The 17,899-nt window shown below is 51.3% G+C and overlaps 1 protein-coding gene across 1 annotated transcript; it reads left to right on the forward strand.

Moving 5' to 3' along the window:
- The first annotated feature begins 1,052 nt into the window (after positions 1 to 1,052).
- On the forward strand, positions 1,053 to 2,053 carry LOC128948267 (olfactory receptor 14J1-like). The gene has a single exon (XM_054292902.1). The coding sequence runs from the start codon at positions 1,053 to 1,055 to the stop codon at positions 1,983 to 1,985; it is 933 nt and encodes a 310-aa protein (XP_054148877.1). The 3' UTR covers positions 1,986 to 2,053.
- The last annotated feature ends 15,846 nt before the right edge of the window (positions 2,054 to 17,899 follow it).

Below are 17,899 nucleotides of genomic sequence, written 5' to 3' on the forward strand. Positions count from 1 at the left end.
AGTGCTGGCAAGGAGTGATCAGGCACAGGGAAACACCTGCAGGAGGGAAATCTGCAGGAAGCAGAGAGATCAGGCAAGGAGAGAAAACAAATCCCAGCAATGCTGTGGCAGGGAGTTTAGGGATGTCCATAGGATCCCCTCCATTGCAGCCCCTCCCTCTGAACAAGCCCCCTCCCTCCTGTGCCCCCAGCCAAGCCTCTGCCCTCAGGGCTGGGGCTCCAAGGCGTGCAGCCCCTCCTCTGAAGGCAGAGCTGCAGCAGAGCCATGGGGCAGCTCTGCAGCCCCGGGCCCAGTTCCCTCTGCAGAGCACAGGGCTGGGAGCAGCTGCCCTGCACTGGGGGCTCTGGCAGGGGGCACAGCTGACTCAGGGTGACGTTGTCCCCAATGCCCAGCTCTAGGCAATGCTATCAGTGCAGCCAGGGAAGGAGCTGCATCTTCCTCCATCCAATGCCATCATAAGGACACTTGGGAGTCTCCCTGAGATTTCAGTCCAAGCTGGGAGCTTCAATCCAGGGTGCAAACCTGTCCTAGAGCATCTCTGAGTTATGAGATTGATGGGGAAAGGCAGAGGTGTTGTGACACAGAAAATGCTGCTGGGTTGGTGAAATGAGCAAAGTGAGTCCTTGGCTACAAATGTGGAGCTGGGCTGTGGTGGATGCATCTGCTCCCACGAGTAGGTGGGGGCATTTTAAGGGAAGCATAAGAAACTGGTCACCTTCCACCTGAGAAAGTTTAAAGCCCAAAGAAACTCTGAACAGGTCAGAATGACAGACCATCTCTCCTCAGTCTGCATTCATCATCTTGACCCAGGGAACTCACTCTGTTCTCCCTGAGGGCCTCAGACATGCTTATGGTTTGATATCCAAAACTACCAGCAGAGACATGGGGGGAGCTTATAAAGAAAACCTCAGAACTCTTAAACATTAAAGACCATGTCTTTGTGTTACAGAGGAGAATGTATGGGAAATGGCCTTGATTTTGTTTACAGGTACCTCCCCTAAGTCTTTACTGTCCTTTCTCCATGAACAGGTCCCCAGGTGCAGCCCCAGCAAATGTCCAACAGCAGCTCCATCAGGCACTTCCTCCTGCCGGCATTGGCAGACATGCGGCAGCTGCAGCTCCTGCACTTCTGCCTCTTGCTGGGCATCTTCCTGGCTGCCCTCCTGGGCAACGGCCTCATCATCAGCACCGTAGCCTGCGGCCACCACCTGCACACGCCCATGTTCTTCTTCCTGCTCAACCTGGCTCTCAGCAACCTGAGCATGATCTGCACCACTGTCCCCAAAGCCATGCACAATTCCCTCTGGGACACCAGGGACATCTCCTACACTGGATGTGCTGCTCAGCTCTTTTTCTTTATGTTCTTCATTGGAGCAGAGTTTTATCTGCTGACCATCATGTGCTATGACCGCTACGTGTCCATCTGCAAACCCCTGCACTACGGGACCCTCCTGAGCAGCAGAGCTTGTGCCCACATGGCAGCAGCTGCCTGGGCCAGTGCCTTTCTAAATGCTCTGGTGCACACAGCCAATACATTTTCCCTGCCCCTATGCCATGGCAATGCCCTGGGCCAGTTCTTCTGTGAAATCCCACAGATCCTCAAGCTCTCTTGCTCACAGTCCAACCTCAGGGAACTTGGGCTAATTCCTGTTAGTGTGTGTTTGGTATTTGTCTGTTTTGTGTTCATAGTTTTCTCCTATGTGCAGATCTTCAGAGCTGTGCTGAGGATCCGCTCTGAGCAGGGACGGCACAAAGCCTTTTCCACCTGCCTCCCTCACCTGCGTGTGCTATCCATGTTTATCAGCACAGCCACATTTGCCTATTTGAAGCCTCCCAACATTTCCTCCCGATCCCTGGATCTGGCCCTGTCAGTTCTGTACTCAGTGGTGCCTCCAGCCCTGAACCCCCTCATCTACAGCCTGAGGAACCAGGAGCTCAAGGCTGCAGTGTGGAGACTGATGACTGGATGGTTTCAGAAATATTAAACTGCTGGGCAATATCTGCAAATAACTTGTAATCAACGTCATCTTTGCTACTTCTTTTTGGCTTAACTGTGGAGGTTCTTTTCCTTTGTTTTATGTTTAAATATAGTCCAGAAAAAATAGCATTGTTTCTGCCATTTCCCTTTTTTTTTTTCCTCTCCAACTTGCCTGTGGCCACAGACTGTGTCAATGAGGGGCTGCACTCTGGGTGACTTTAAAGGAAATAAAGGACTTCCCAGTAGAGTTTTCTGCAGAGATGCCTTTTGTTGCCTTCTCTGGAGCTGCAGCAGCAATGTCTGTGTGCAGAGCTGGGGGCAGATCAGTGCTGGCCCAGCAGCTGTGCCAAGCAGCAGCAGCAGCACTTGGTGTTGCCAGTGCTGCTGCCGTGGCCCTGCCCTGCTGCCCTGGTGGCCCTGGTGTTGCTGTAGGGCCTGAGTGCTCTCGGGACTGGGCACAGTCCTGGGGGTTGCAGTGCCAGGGCTGCAGCAGGGACAGGCCATGGGCACTGCTGGGGCAGCGCTGACGCCTCAGGCGAGGCCCTGGGGGCTCCAGGCTCCTTGCCCAGGCTCTCTCAAGAACATGGCCAGGCCAATGCTCAGCAAAGAAAACCCCCGTGAGCAGCCCCAGGCTGGCTGCGGGCAGGCTGGGGGCAAACAGCATGGCTGGGGCTCTGCAAGGGCCCTGGGGCAGACGGGAAGGAGCAGCAGAGCAGGGGCTGATCCATCCCCAGTGTGCTGCACAGCCCAGGGCAGCGTCCCAGAGTGTCCTGATGGAGCTGCCAACAACATCCCCCCTCTGCAGCCCTGGCCTCTCCCCCAGCTTAAACAGGCGCCCCATCATTGCAGGCACAGGCACGGCAGCACTGGCTCAGCAGCCCCTGTTTGCATTGCACACAGCAGGGGGAGCACCCCCATGCTGTTGGTGTGGGAACATGAACCTGAGGGAGCACAAATGCCATCAGCCCCTGGGGCCAGCAAGGGCTGGGGGACACCAGGGAAATCACTCAGCTTTGTCCTGGCCTCTGCACCCAGCCAGAAAGTTTGTTCCCATTAGCTGGGGGTTTCCTGTCCCACTGCAGACGCTGTTGCTCAGAGCCAGGGCTGCGTGGCAGCCACCCCTAAACAGCCCTGATCATTTCCTCTGCTTCACCTTTGATTTCTCTCCTCTTTCTTGTTCCAGATTTCTCCCTCCTTCCCAGCACTGTTCTCTCCCCTTCAAACAGCCCATCCCTGTATGCCCTTTCCTCTCTGGCCCCACTCCCCATTGCAGTTCCTGATTTGGCACCATGGGAATGTCCCTTGGGGAACAGGATCATCCTACAAGTGCTGCAGGAATTGTCTGCAGGCTCCCGCAGCGCCTGGTGCTGCTCCCTTGCCAGAGGCACCCCAGGCCAGGGGGGCACATCTGGGCTGCTGTGTCTGGCTCTGGGGCTCCCTATTCTGGGCAGTGAGGAGGAGCTGCAGAGGCTCTGCAGGACTGACAGGATGGGCTTTGGGGCTGGCAGGAGAAGCTGAGGGACCTGGGCTGCTGGAGCTGCTGAAGAGGAGGCCCAGTTGTTATGGTTTAGGCCTGGCAAAGCCAAGGCCCCCATAAATATACCTTTTACCTGATATCTGCTGTGAGATGTGGCCAGGAAATAAGCAAAGCAGGCTCCAACTTAAACATAAAGAGAAGTTTATTAACTAAACTACACACACAATTACTAAACTACACACACAATTACTAACCTACACACACACAGGGGAAAAAACAAGGAGAATGGAAACTACACAGAAACACTTCCTTATCCTCCTCCCACCAAATTCCCAAACACATTTACATTTCCCAAAAAATTATCCACACTCGGTCTGGCACCACCCTTTGGAAAAAAAAAAAAAATCAAATCTTCAGCTCATAAGGGATAGACGGAGTCCTTCCTTGTGCCACGGACTTCTTGTCACAATCAGCAATCCGCCCGGTATCTTGCTATCTCGTGACATCTCCTTTCCATGCCGAGGTGCTCTCACCACCTGGCATGGGATGGGGCAGGGGCCTGCCTTCAGGGCCTTTTAAGAATGCCTCGCCTCGTTCCAAGCAGAGTACAGTCACAATCCTGGGACCTCTGTCCCCCCCATGTCTTCTATACCCCCTGGGGCCGAGGGGTCTCAAAACCAAACTCTCTTGACGCCGAGCCTCCGCTTCCCCCTGCAATACAGCCTCTGCCTCACCAGGAAACAGTCCATGGAAATACAACAAAAAAGAGTCCAGCAAAAACTGCCACTCCATCTTCCTCCATTCCTTCAACATCTCTCTTCTCCCTTTGCCAGACCCTCCTTACTGGCCTAATTTTCTTCCTTCATCTTCCACTCCTGTCCCTTTCCCAGGAAAGGCAATGTTCTGCGAAGCCTTCATTCCCCAAAGGGTTAAAAGTTCTCCCAGGCGGCCGGACTGCCCGCTGCCCCCCCCCTTTCTCCTCCCAGCCGTGCTGCCTGCCGGCACATGATATCAAGTTTCAAGATATACAGTTCGAGCACGGGCTGCATTCTCTGGGGGGGGGGGGGGAATAAACAGGTCGCTCAAGGGTCTGCCACCCTTCCTCCGAACCCGGGCCTACCGTAGATGGCCCACGTGGCTTTCCCCTCCCCCAGCCCAGCCAGCAACTGGGCCGGGGGAGAGACTTCTTCACGCCGGAAATCCCAAGAGCGCTCCGAAGGCCAAGAGCCCTGCTTTTAACCCCTTGAGTTCGTAGTCTCAAGAGGCGGATCCAAATGTCCCACTGGTCAAACTAAGTGCCCATCTTAAATTCCAATTACCCATTGGTAATCACAGCAAAACAAAATATCCCAGATGTCCCATTTCCGGTCAAACCACGACACCAGTGCTCCTCCTGCAACTGCTCCAAGGGTGGTTCCAGACAGTCAGAGAATCAGCCAGGGTGGAAAAGACCTTGGAGATCATCAAGTCCAACCTGTGCCCTGACACCGCCTTGTCTTCCTGAGCCTCCTCTTCTCCAGGATAAATAACCCCAGCTCTCTCAGCCTCTCCTCACAGCTCTTGTGCTCCAGACCCCTCTCCAGCCTTGTTGCCCTTCTCTGGACATGCTCCAGCCCCTCCTTGTCCTTCCTAAATTGGGGGCCCAGAACTGGACACAGCACTCGAGGTGTGGCCTCACCAGTGCTGAGTGCAGGGGAGCAATCACTGCCCTGCTCCTGCTGGCCACACCATTCCTGATCCAGCCAGGAGCCATTGGCCTTCTTGCCCACCTGGGCACACTGCTGGCCCATGTCCAGCCTGCTGTCCATCAGTCCCCGCAGGTCCCTTTCTGCCTGGCTGCTCTCCAGCCACTCTGTCCCTAGCCTGTAGCACTGCAGGGGTTGTTGTGGCCAAAGTGCAGGACCCGGCACTTGGACTTATTAAACTTCATCTTATTGGACTCTGCCCATCCATCCAACTGTTCCCGGTCTCTCTGCAGAGCCCCCCTACCTTCCAGCAGATGGACACACACTCCCAGCTTAGTTTTGTCTGCAGATTTACTACTGAAAGACTCAACACCCTCATCCATGTTGTCAGTAACAATATTGAACAGGACTGGCTCCAGCAGAGACCCCTGAGGGATACCACTGGTGACTGGCTGCCAGCTGGATGCAGCAGCGTTTGCCACCACTCTCAGGTGTACCATTCACCACCACTCAACTGGCCATCCAGCCAGTTGTAGATGTTTAGTTGATGCCCCTCGTTCTTTCAGAGAATATTAAAAAACTTAATAATTTCGTGGTCTGTAGTGGTGTTCACAGGGGTCCCAGAAGAGGGAAGAGAGAAGGATCTGACTCCATGTTTCAGAAGACTAATTTAATATTTTATGATAGATATTATATTAAAACTATAAAAAAAGAATAGAAGAAAGGATTTCATCAGAAGGCTTGCAAGCAAAGGAGAAAGAATGGCATGATAACAAAATCCTGTGTGTGACCACGGAGAGACACAGCTGGACTGTGATTGGCCATTAATTAGAAACAACGACATGAGGCCAATCCCAGATCCACCTGTTGCATTCCAGAGCAGCAGATAATCATTGTTTATATTTTGTTCCTGAGGCCTCAGCTTCTCAGGAGAAAAATCCTAGCAAAGGGATTTTTCAGAAAATATCATGGCTACAATGGTCGCTGTGCCCAACAAACAGACTCTGACCACCGCATCTCACTCCAGCCCTTCTCTGTTTGTGACCAGAAGGAGACAGAGCTTTCCTTGGCAGTGGGAATTGCAGGAAACCTCCCCAAAGTGCAGCTTGGAAGATTCAGCCTGGAGCTGAGGAGAAAGCAAAGTCCCTCGTAGGGCAGAATGTTGGTGCTGGAGGTGTGGCAGTGTGAGGCTGGGCCATGGCTGGGCTCTGTGTGCCAGGAGCCGGTAGCGCTGGGTGCAGGGAGCCCAGGGAGGGCACAGAAACACTGGGTGAGAAATGCTGGGGCACAGCGAGATGGGCGAGTGCAGCCGGCCAGGGCAGAGGAGCAGCACGCCCAGGGGGCACAACCTGCAGGACAGATGGCCAAGGGCTGGGCAGGGCTGGCAGGGCCACAGGCACCCAGGCCTTTGTGCCCTGGGCTCAGGCAGTGCCTCTGGAGGCCCCACAGGAGGAACTTTCCTGTCAGGGGCTGCACTTTGCTTCTCCCTCGGCCTCCCTGGGGAGTTTGGCAGGGGCTGCAGGTTGATGCCATTTGTCCTTGCTGCCCCTCAGCTCCCCCTGGCCCACCAAGAGCCCCAAGGCAACCGTGAGGGACAGGCCCTGCAGGCCCAGGCTGGGCTCAGGGCTTGGCCTTTCTGCTTCCTGCAGCCAAGCTAGGCCTTGCTCAGCATTGCAGTTCCCTGCTCAGAGCCTTTAGCTCCCTGCAATCCTGGCCTCAAGTGTCTACACTCAGCAGGCCCTGGGCAGCCTTTGGCACTCCCTGCCCTCACTGGGGCCCAGCCATGCTCCAAGGCACTTGGAGTTTTGCTGCTGACTCCTTGAGCATCCCTCTCAGCGTGCCTGAGGCTCTTGGACCCAGCCCCAAATCCAGCGTGGGGCTGATTAAAATACAGAAAGCCCTCAGGAGCTCTTTGTCCTCCTTCCATTGTCTTCCTGTCTCCAGGGATTCCGCAGTGCTTGGAGTCAGTTTGGAGTTCTCTTCAGGAGGGAGATTCCAGAGTACACCTCGTAATTTTTGGTTTTAGTCAAGAAATTATTTTTTTACTTTTCATTTCAGAGAAGAGGGGATGGAAGCATTCCCAAGTGATCTTGATGCTGAATGTCTCCTTAGGAGGTCTTGTCAGGGAGAAGAATGAGCCCCTTGCAGGCTGAGCCTGTTTGGACAAGCTGCTCCTCACCCACAGCCTCACCATGTGTGACATGGCCCGCCTGAGCCAAAATATAAAACTGTATTAAAAAAAAAATTAAATATTCATTTTTCTCTAAAAATAAAATTTAATTAATTTAAATAGTTATATTTATCTTTTTCTATTTATAAAAATCTTATTCTGGAGTTTTATTACCTAACTTTTATGCTGTTCTTTAAAAACCTATACATTTTTAGCAACCAAAAAGTAGTTGGTCATTGGTTCCGAGCAACATAATTCCCTTCATTAATTAATTAAGTTTTATTGGCTATTTAGCTTTTCCTCTTTATAATAATTAGTAATATTTGCAGTCCTCTTGTAATCTTTTTTTATAATATATTTCTTATACAGGGTAAAAGGGACCACTCTGTCTATGGAGACATTTCTGGGGCACATTTGGGGCAGTTCTGGGTCTGGGGAGAGAATTCCGAGAGAGAACTTGAGGGTCTGGAGGACACTTGGGGGAGCCGGGTGGGCACTTGGAGGGGCACTCAGGGATTCTGAGGGACAGTTCGGGGTCCAGGGCAGCACTTGGGGGTCCAGGGGGGCCCTTGGAGGTCAGGGAGGGGAATTTGAGGCCCTTCAGGGTCCAGGTGGGCCCTTGGGGGGCTCGAACGGGGCTCGAACGGGGTGCAGGGGGTGATGGGAGTTTTAGGCGCGGATATCATACTGTTTAACGGGGCCGCGGAGCATCACAGGAGTTCTGGGTGCGGCTGCAATGGCTCTCGGTGGGGCGCGGGGCATGACAGGAGATGAAGTCCCGGTTGGAGTAGCGCTGGGCATGCGCCGCGGAGCATGGTGGGAGCTGTAGTCCCGCAAGTGGCTTGAACATGATGTTTGGGGGTCCGGGAAGGCTCTTGGCGCACACTTTTGCATCCGAGCCGCAACTTGAGATCCTCGGGGAAACTTAAACAGTTCGGGAGCATTTGGGAGGAGCTCAGGGAGCTCTAACCGGGCTCTTTAGGGCATGGGGCACGGCAGGAGTTTTAGGCGCTGGACTGTGTTCTGAGGGGCTCAGGGGCCACAGGGGATGAGAGGAGATAAATTCCCAGAAGTGGCTGTACCGGGCATCTGTGGGGTTGGGAGCACTCAGGGGATCCGGGGACGCTTTTGGGGGGTCCCGAATGGGCTCTGAGGGACCTTGGAGGGTCTGGGGGACACTGATGGGAAAGGTGGGGGCGGATCCCAGTGTTCTGTGGAGCGTGGGGCATGATGGGTGTTGTAGTTCTGGCTCCAATGGAGCTCAATAGGGCCGCAGGGCATGATGGAAGTTGTAGGCAAAAATAAAATATGGAGCCCATCTAGGCACCACCCCCAGACACGGATCCCTGGTACTGATTGTCTGCAACTGGTGATGGGCAGGAGCCTCGGCAAATGGGATATGGTGGAGGTGGGAACAGCCAAATCACCCTCCTCCAGTCTCTCCCAGTACAGCCCAGTTCATTCCCAGTACAGACCAGTATAACCTCAGTAAAGCCCAGTTCATCCCAAGTAGAACCCAGATCAACCCCACTGCCCCTCCAATCCCTCCCAGTAAAGCCCAGTCCGTCCCAATACACCTGAGTTCAATCCCAGTCATTCCCATTTCCTCCCAATGTCATCCATGTGACCCCAGTGCCCCCAGTCTTCTCTGCAATAACTCCAGTGTCCCCAGTTTGTCCCAGTAGCACCCAGTATGTCCCAGTATGTCCCAGTGTCTACCACAATGTTCCCAGTGTTCCCCAGTGTTATGAACAAAAATTCTGTTGATTTTTTTTGTGAGAAAATGGTTACCACTGTTGCTGCTGGGATGCTGCTTGTGTTATGGTAATTACGGGTCATTGTTGTTAATAGTTGTTTTTGTATCAGTAAAAGCCCTGGCTGGGGTGAGTTAATGGCCCTTCTCTGAGAAAGTGAAAGGTGGGGTACCTCGCGAACAGCAAGGAGAAGAGACTTTGCAGAGGAGGGATATGCAAAATACTCCAAGGACCAGCATACTGTGTGGGACCCCTACTCCAAACATCCAGGAAGAACCCCAAAAACAACGAGCCACATAAGAGTTGAGAGATTGGAGTGATGTCTGGATGTGAGGAGCAGAGTGCTGGGCCTGCAGAGACGTTGTTCCTCACCCTGTGTTCGAGAGCCCCTGGGCTGGGTCTGGGAGGGGGCGAAAGTGGGACCAATTCAACATCGGAGGGTCTTGATGCCCGAAAGACTCCCACGAGGACTGGACCCCCAGCTATGCCTAGTGGACAAAGCTGCACATGTCGTCCTCCTCCTCTGAGTCGCCCTGGGAGAGATGACGGGAGACTGCAGCCCCGCCGAGCTGCCCAATCCTGAGCTGATCACTTATAATAAAGGCATTAAAAGGAGAAGAAGTCTCCTGGCCCTGTTTATTTCAGCTGGGGCGCTCGTCCGGGATAGCCACGCCAAAAGAGGACACCAGGACTGGCCATCTTGGACCTCAAGGACAGCTGGCTACCAGGACCAGAGGGATCGGCTCAGGAGCAGCGACGCAGAGGAGGACCGGAGCACCGGACTGGTGAGAAATCCGGTGGCGGGAGTGGGAGACGTGCGCATGTGTGTGTGAGTGAGACGAAGGCCGGCAGCCGGACCCTCGACCTGAGAGTGGACCCCTAAGTACCGCGTTTCTGAGCTTTTGAGAGAAAGCCGGCCAGGAACAGGGGGCGGTGCTTGGAATTAGTGTGAGTGAGTCGTCTCCTAAGGGGGAAAAAAAGGGCCCCCCCCTCCGGGCGTACGGAGGGAATAGTTGTATGAGTGGCACGCCAAAGGGAAGTCAGGCAGATTTGTAAGTCCCGAGAAGGATTCGGGTAGGATTTGGAAGTCCCGAAAACAATACGGGTAAGATTTGTAAGTCCCGAGAAGGATTTGGGTAGCTCACAAGCCCTGCAGGCAAAGTAAGTCCTGACAAAGGAGTCAGGCACAAACCCCAGCGAAGGAGGCTGCAGTTTGCTTTTAAGTCCTGATACGGTGAAGCCTAAGAATTGGCAGGTTAGGCAAACTAAAAATCAGGCAGTTGTTTTTCCTGACTGAGGGAGTCAGGCACGACCCGGATTCTTAGGCCGAGGTTTCGTGTGTTCAAGTCCTGATAGATGTAAGACCTGACGTTGGGAAAGTTGGGCAATCAAGAGATCAGGCAGTTGTTTCAGTATAAAGTCCTGAGCATCAGGCAGAAATTTGAAGTTCGGTGGAGGAGGCTGAAGCTCCTCAGAGGAGTTTTTTTTGAAATTACCTGTCAGTAGAGGCACCTTTGGGATTTTTTGCTATTGAGATCTGAAAAATGGGAGGGTGTAATAGTAAAAAGACTGGCAAGAGGCTGAGGTATTGTCGTGGTTTGACTGGAAATGGGACATCTGGGATATGTTGTTTTGCTGTGGTTACCAATGGGTAATTGGAATTTGAGATGGGCACCTAGTTTGACCAGTGAGACATTTGGATCCGCCTCTTGAGACTACGAACCCAAGGGGTTAAAAGCAGGGCTCTTGTCCTTCAGAGCTCTTTTTGGATTTCCGGCGGTGAAGGAGTTTGGGTCTCTCCCCCGGCCCAGTTGCTGGCTGGGCTGGGGGAGGGGAAAAGCCATGCGGCCCGGCCCGGGAGAGGTAGGCCTGGCCTCCCCCAAGGGTGGAAGGAAGAAGTAAAGAAATGCCAGGAAGCAATGGGCAGCCTGTTCCCCCCGCTTGGAGACAGACAGAGAGAGTGTAGCCGGTGTTTGTGTGCCGTTACCTTGAAAGCAGTAAACACATGCTGGCAGCAGGCAGCCCGGCTGAGGAGATGGGGGGGGTGCAGCCAGGAGTCCAGCCGCTTGGAGGAGTTTTTCTCCCTTTTTTTTTGGGCAATGAAAACTTCACAGAACATTACCCCTTCCTAGACGAGAGATAAGAGTGGAGGAGGACGAAGGAAATGAGCGAGTGATGAAGGTCTGGACCAGAGAGAGAGAGAGAGTGAGAGATGTTGGAAAGATGGAGAAGAGGGAGTGGCATTTTATGCTGGACTCTTTTGTGTAGCCATGGACAGAGCTATGTTTCCGTGTAATACAGAGACTGAGTCCAGGGGGAGAAATGTCCCAGAGCCAAAGAAGATTCAGTGTGGGTACCCCTCGGCCCCAGGGGGTATATAAAATATGGGGGGGACAGATGTTCCAGAGGTGAGAGATTGAGCTTTTCTGGAACTGGACACAGCCTCCTTAAAAGGACAACCCTGGAAGCAGCCCTGATTCTGGTCCGGTGGTGAGAGCACCGGAACAAGGACGGAAAAGGCCACCACGACACATGGAAGGACTCCCTCTCCTCTTGAGGAACTGAAGTCGAGCATTCTAAAGGGTGGTGCCAGACCGAGTGTGGATAATTTTTGGGAAATGTAAATGTGTTTGGGAATTTGGTGGGAGGAGGATAAGGAGGTGTTTCTGTGTAGTTTTCATTCTCCTTGGTTTTTTTTCCCTCTGTGTGTAGTTTAGTAATTGTGTGTGTAGTTTAGTTAATAAACTTCCTTTTATGTTTAAGTTGGAGCCTGCTTTGCTTATTTCCTGGCCACATCTCACAGCAGATATCAGGTAAAAGGTATATTTATGGGGGCTCTGGCTTTGCCAGGCCTAAACCATAACAGGTATATACATTCCAATAGTCCCTTAGGAGAACTGTTAGTAAAATGGGATTCTATAGAGGCCACAGAGGGATTAGATAAAGTGAAAATGATCCACTATTGTGTGGAAGTGTGGCCGGAATTAGAGGTGCAAGGAGGATGGCCTTGGTATGGGACAAAAGATAAGTGGATGTGCCAACAACTAAATAATTATCTGACAGCTCGAGGAGATACTGATCCTGAGCAATTACTGTATGTATCTTGCTGGGTAAAGAGCGCTGTTGAGGATGAAGGGGTGCAAATTTGTAAGGTACAGAGGAAGAAAGAGGGGAATGAAGGAGGGGATGATAGGACTAGTAAAAGATGGAACCCCCTGGATTATTTGCCTCCTTCTGCCCCTCCACCTTATAATCCTTTTCTTCAAGCACCTCAAATGGCAGGTCCGGTTCTTCCCCTGGCTGCCATCTCATTACCACCTGCTCTAATTCCTCCTTCTACCTCTTCAGCTTCCGCTATGATAAACCCAGTATCTCCTCCAGTTCCTTCTGCATCACCACAAGTGCCTACTCCACCTGCTGCATTCTCCACCCCTTCTCCAGCTCCACTTAATATCCACTCAGGCTCTTCTCCCCCTCCTATTGATGTCCCTTTACCTCCTCCTAGTTGGGACACAAATGCCTCCTCGCCCAGTAAACAGCTATCAGCAAATACACCTGCTGATGGGCAGAACGTTCAGGGTAACCCAGATATCCCTCAAAGTATTTTGGCATCTGAAGATGGGCCTTACTGTAGCACCAGATCCAAGACCTCCAAGGCAGAGAGACTTTTTCCCCTCAGAGAGGTTCCTATGGGAGGAGTGGCAGGAGGTGTTGGCTTTGTGAATGCTCCCCTCACTGCTTCTGAGGTGAGAGGATTCAAGAAAGAGTTGGGACATTTAGTTGAGGACCCAGTGGGCATAGCCAACCAAGTGGATCAATTTCTAGGTCCAAATATCTACACTTGGGGGGAGATGAATTCCATCCTGAGTATATTATTTTCCCCAGAAGAGGTCCAGATGATTAGGGCGGCTGGCATAAGAATATGGGAGAAAGATAACAGTCCAGGACCCCAGGTGCCAACAGGTGAACAGAAATTGCCACTAACGGAGCCCAGCTGGAACCCTAACCAGAAGGAGGGGAGGAAGGCCATGATGGAATATAGGTCTTTGATGATTCGGGGGATCAAAGAGTCAGTTCCCAAAGGAACTAACACCCAATTGGCATTTGAGGGTGCACAAGAGAAGGATGAAGCTCCTGCTGCCCGGCTTAACTGCCTAAAGCGGAACTTCCAGTTGTACTCCAGAATAGACCCAGACACCCTAGAAGGTCAAATGCTAATAAAAGTCCAATTTGTTACCAAATCTTGGCCTGATATAAGGAGAAAATTGGAAAAGATGAAAGATTGGCAAGAGAAGGACATAAATGGGTTATTAAGAGAGGCATTGAAGGTGTATTTAAGGAGGGAGGAAGAAAAAGCAAAGGCCAAGGCTAAGATCATGGTTGCTGTAGCTAGAGAAAGTGCAGGGTGGGCGGGTCCACCCCCAGGAGGAGGCAAGGATAGGTCAGTACCGTCAGGTACAAGAGGGATGGAGACACCTCAAGGCCCTTTGAGAGAACGACATTGCTCTTACTGTGGAAAGGCAGGACACGTCAGGAGATTTTGTAGAAAGCTCAGTCTCGATGCAGTAATAGCCAGGGAACAAGATAATTTAGGGAAGATCCTTAGAGGTGACAATTAGAGGGTCAGGGGCTTTACACTTCAGGGGACCTGATGCAACATCTAGAAGAGCCCTTGGTAAACTTTGAGGTGGGACCCCTAAATGAAGAATTAGAATTTTTTGACTAGATACAGGAGCAGATAAGTCCTATCTCAACAAGGTAACATCTGAAGTTAGACAAAAACAGCTAAGTAGAAAGGATATCCAATACTACCAAAACTGGCCAGTGAAACTAAACTTGTAATAAGTGATGTGAAAGTGAAAGGTACCTTATTGTTGTCTTGTTGTGTGTGTGAGAGTGAGTCACAAGCAAAGTCAGCCTCAACTTCCCAGGCAGGTGGGAAGGGGGCAGTGGAAGTGTGTGTGTGACCTGCAAACCAGGCTTGTGTCACCTGGGCGGATGGGGGCTGTGGCCGAAGTGTGTGAGTGACCTGCAAACAAGACTAGTGCTCCCCAGATGTGTGAGGGAGCCGTAGCTGTAAGAGCATGAGTGACACGCAGACAGCCTCACAGGTGAACATGCACCAGAGGCAACCAGAGTCAGGGCCCTTCCAAGAGGCCCAGGGATACTGAGACCTGTGGGCCAACCCCAATGTGAGGGGAGCCACAGTGATTTTTTAGCAATAATGATCCAGTTTGTGTCTTGAAGGCGTGAAGGAATGTGTGAAAATGAATGAGAAATAAAAGAGAGTGAATACAGACGAATTAGAATAGAGGTAATGTAGATTGTGCATTATAAGTTTTACCACATCTCCTTAGAGGGAAGTGTATTGTGTAGAAGAATGGTGTAAGAAAAAAAAAAATTAAGTGTAAGGGGTTGAAAGCAAAGTAGTATTTAAGCTGTAAGTGAAAGTAAGAAACAGAAGCAAGAGATAAATAGATAAGATCTTTAAAAACAGAACAGAAAACCAGTGAATTAAATACACAGAAAAATAGGAGAATAAAAGCATTTTGGGAGTTAAGTTAGCTAACAGAAATACAACTCCTTGCAAAATACAGAGTATGCTGAAGTTGATGAGAGAAACATGCAAGCTATGGAAAAAGAGAAGTTAACCAATAACATTAAACAGAGAAACTGAGTTTTGATAGAATCATAACATTGCAGACCATTAATGCCTGTGTTTGAAAGCCCATTTCAGGTATTCTTCATTACTAATTCGACTGTGCAGACCAAAAGAAAAAGGTTGGACCTACATCACCCTCACCCCCTGGCATTGGACCAGGATTAAACATAGGGTTTTTTCCCTCTGGCATTCTGGCATTGGACCAGACTCCACCCCATTCTCCTTCTGGCATTGGGCCAGAGTCCCAGTTTTTCCCTCTGGCATTGGGCCAGAGTCCACACCACTCTGACCTCCGGGCACTGGATAAGGATTCAAATTCACCTAAGTATACTGTGATTTAAAGTTGACTCTCAGAAGGAAGAGTCAAAAAGACTGAACTGTGTGGGAAAATTGGTATCAGAGTTCTAACATTGCTTAAAATGTTTCAAGACTGTTCTGTGTAAACTATGCTGGTAAAAAGTTTAACACTGTAAATAGGTAATTATTGTTAAGTTCCCCAATTTAGTACCAAAGACTCCAGGTTAATCCTCTACAGAGCACTCCCCTAGGAGAAACCAAAATTAGTAAGGACGGACCAAGAGAGGTTTAACCAGAGAAGCGGGTAGAAGGGACTCTAAAGAGCTTGGAAGCTTCTTCTCAGTAAAATTCGCCAAGAGGCAAGGCCGGGTGGGCAGGCTGTGCAAGATGACCCATACCGGAGTCTTGGGAAGGGTAGTAATGATGGCTCTGATTGCTGGTGGTGCTCTGGGGAGCCCAGCTGAGCCGTGCAGTGAGTGCTACCAACTCCTCTATGAGGAGGAAGTGAGCTCCTTGTCGAGAGTCCACATCAGTTCTAACCCTGATTGTGTTAACCTCTCCAAATTGGTCCTTTATCAGAAAAATAAGAGATTGTATTGGATAGCCCACAATATTGCCACTTTTAGGCAGCCACTCCTAGGAGAGTGCCCTATAGGGGAAGCCAGGTTGTGATGCTGCTGAAACAAGCTCAGTAGATCTGGTAAAAAGAAAAGAAATGGTGAAAATGGTAAGAAAAATTGTTTGTAACAAGTATTTAGCAGTGGAGTATTCAGCCACCCAGTGGATCCCAAAAGATCCAAACAAATTAGAGTCTGCTGAAAAAAAAAAAAAAAGACAAGCGTGATCACCATGAAGTTTATGAATGTTATGAGTGTACTGAAAAAGAGATAAACCCCTTTTGGAACACATTTCAGGGGAGCTCTAAAACCCTAGGTTTGATCTCTGATACCACAGTACCCACCAAATTGTCAGGAGACTGGTCTGACAGCTGCACCGCTAGAATGATAAAACCAATTTTCTTCTTGTTGCCCAAAGAAACTGGATCAAGTTTAGGAGTTCCTATATATAATGATTTGGGAGAAATTAAACAGAATAAGCAAAGTGAAATAGAAATTGAGGAAATTCAAAATTGTAAAGGACAAGTTCAGACCCCAACATTTATGTTAAACAAAGTCATCAGGCTCCAGGCAGTATTAAAAATAAAGAATGCAATTATTAGGGACATTTCAAACAAAATAAAACTATTAGCAGCTGCACCGCTAGAATGATAAAACTAATTTTCTTCTTGTTGCCCAAAGAAACTGGATCAAGTTTAGGAGTTCCTATATATAATGATTTGGGAGAAATTAAACAGAATAAGCAAAGTGAAATAGAAATTGAGGAAATTCAAAATTGTAAAGGACAAGTTCAGACCCCAACATTTATGTTAAACAAAGTCATCAGGCTCCAGGCAGTATTAAAAATAAAGAATGCAATTATTAGGGACATTTCAAACAAAATAAAACTATTAGCATGTGTAAATAATCAAGAACAAACTCCTACACTTGATTCAAGTTGGTGGGAGAACCTGGAGATTTTCCTCCTCCTCGTCCTGCTCCTTGTCCTCCTCCTCTTCCTCCTCCTCCTCCTCCTCCTCTTCCTCCTCTTCCTCCTCCTCCTCCTCCTCCTCCTCGTCCTCCTCGTCCTCCGCCTCCCCCTCCTCCTCATCCTCCTCATGCTCCTCGTCCTCCTCCTCCTCCTCCTCGTCCTCGTCCTCGTCCTCGTCCTCCTCGTCCTCCTCGTCCTCCTCATCCTCCTCGTCCTCCTCGTCCTCCTCCTTGTCCTCCTCCTGGTCTTCCTACTCGGCCTCGTCGTCCTCCTCCTCCTCGTCCTCGTCGTCCTCCTCGTCCCCCTCCTCCTCCTAGTCCTCCTCCTTGTCCTCGTCCTCCTCCTCCTCGTCCTCCTCCTCCTCGTCCTCCTCCTCCTCCTCATCCTCCTCCTCCTCCTCCTCGTCCTCCTCCTCGTCCTCCTCCTCCTCCCCCCACTCCTCGTCCTCCTCGTCCTCCTCCTCGTCCTCCTCCTCATCCTCCTCCTCATCCTCGTCTTCGTCCACCTCGTCTTCCTCGTCCCCCTCGTCCTCGTCCTCCTCCTTCTCCTCTTTCTCGTCCTCGTCTCCCTCCTCGTCCTCCTTCTCCTTCTCGTCCTCGTCCTCCTCCTCGTCCTCCGCCTCCTACCCGTCCTCCTCATCCTCCTCGTCCCTCTCCTCCTTGTCCTCCTCCTCCTCCTCCTCATCCTCCTTCTCGGCCTCCTACTCCTCGTCGTCCTCCTCGTCTTCCTCGTCCTCCTCCTTGTCCTCCTCCTCCTCCTTGTCCTGCTCCTCGTCCTGCTCCTCGTCCTCCTCCTCCTCCTACTCCTCCTCGTCCTCGTCCTCGTCCTCATCCTCGTCATCCTCGTCCTCCTCCTCGTCCTGCTCCTCGTCCTCGTCCTCGCCCTCGTCCTCCTTCTCCTCGTCCTCGTCCTCCTCCTCCTCCTCCTCGTTCTTGTCCTCCTCCTCCTCCTCCTCCTCCTCCTCATCCTCCTCGTCCTCGTCCTCCTACTCCTCCTCCTCGTCCTCCTTGTCCTCCTCGTCCTCGTCCTCCTCCTCCACCTCCTGCTCCTCCTCCTCCTCGTCCTCCTCCTCCTCCTCCTCGTCCTCGTCATCCTTCTCATCCTCCTCCTCCTCCTCCTCGTCCTCCTCCCCCTCCTCATCGTCCTCCTCCTCGTCCTCCTCGTCCTCCTCCTCGTCCTTCTCCTCGTCCTCCTCCTCGTCCTCCTGCTCCTCCTCCTCCTCGTCCTCCTCGTCCTCCGCGTCCTCCTCATCCTCCTCGTCCTCCTCCTCGTCCTCCTCCTCCTCCTCC

The sequence above is a fragment of the Melozone crissalis genome, unplaced genomic scaffold, assembly GCF_028551555.1.
Source record: "Melozone crissalis strain CALT ecotype California unplaced genomic scaffold, PUWL_Pcris_2 ptg000120l_1, whole genome shotgun sequence".
Classification (NCBI taxonomy): domain Eukaryota; kingdom Metazoa; phylum Chordata; class Aves; order Passeriformes; family Passerellidae; genus Melozone; species Melozone crissalis.

Coding starts and splice junctions, on each gene's coding strand:
- LOC128948267 (XM_054292902.1), top strand. CDS start 1,053: ATGTCCAACAGCAGCTCCATCAGGCACTTCCTCCTGCCGGCATTGGCA.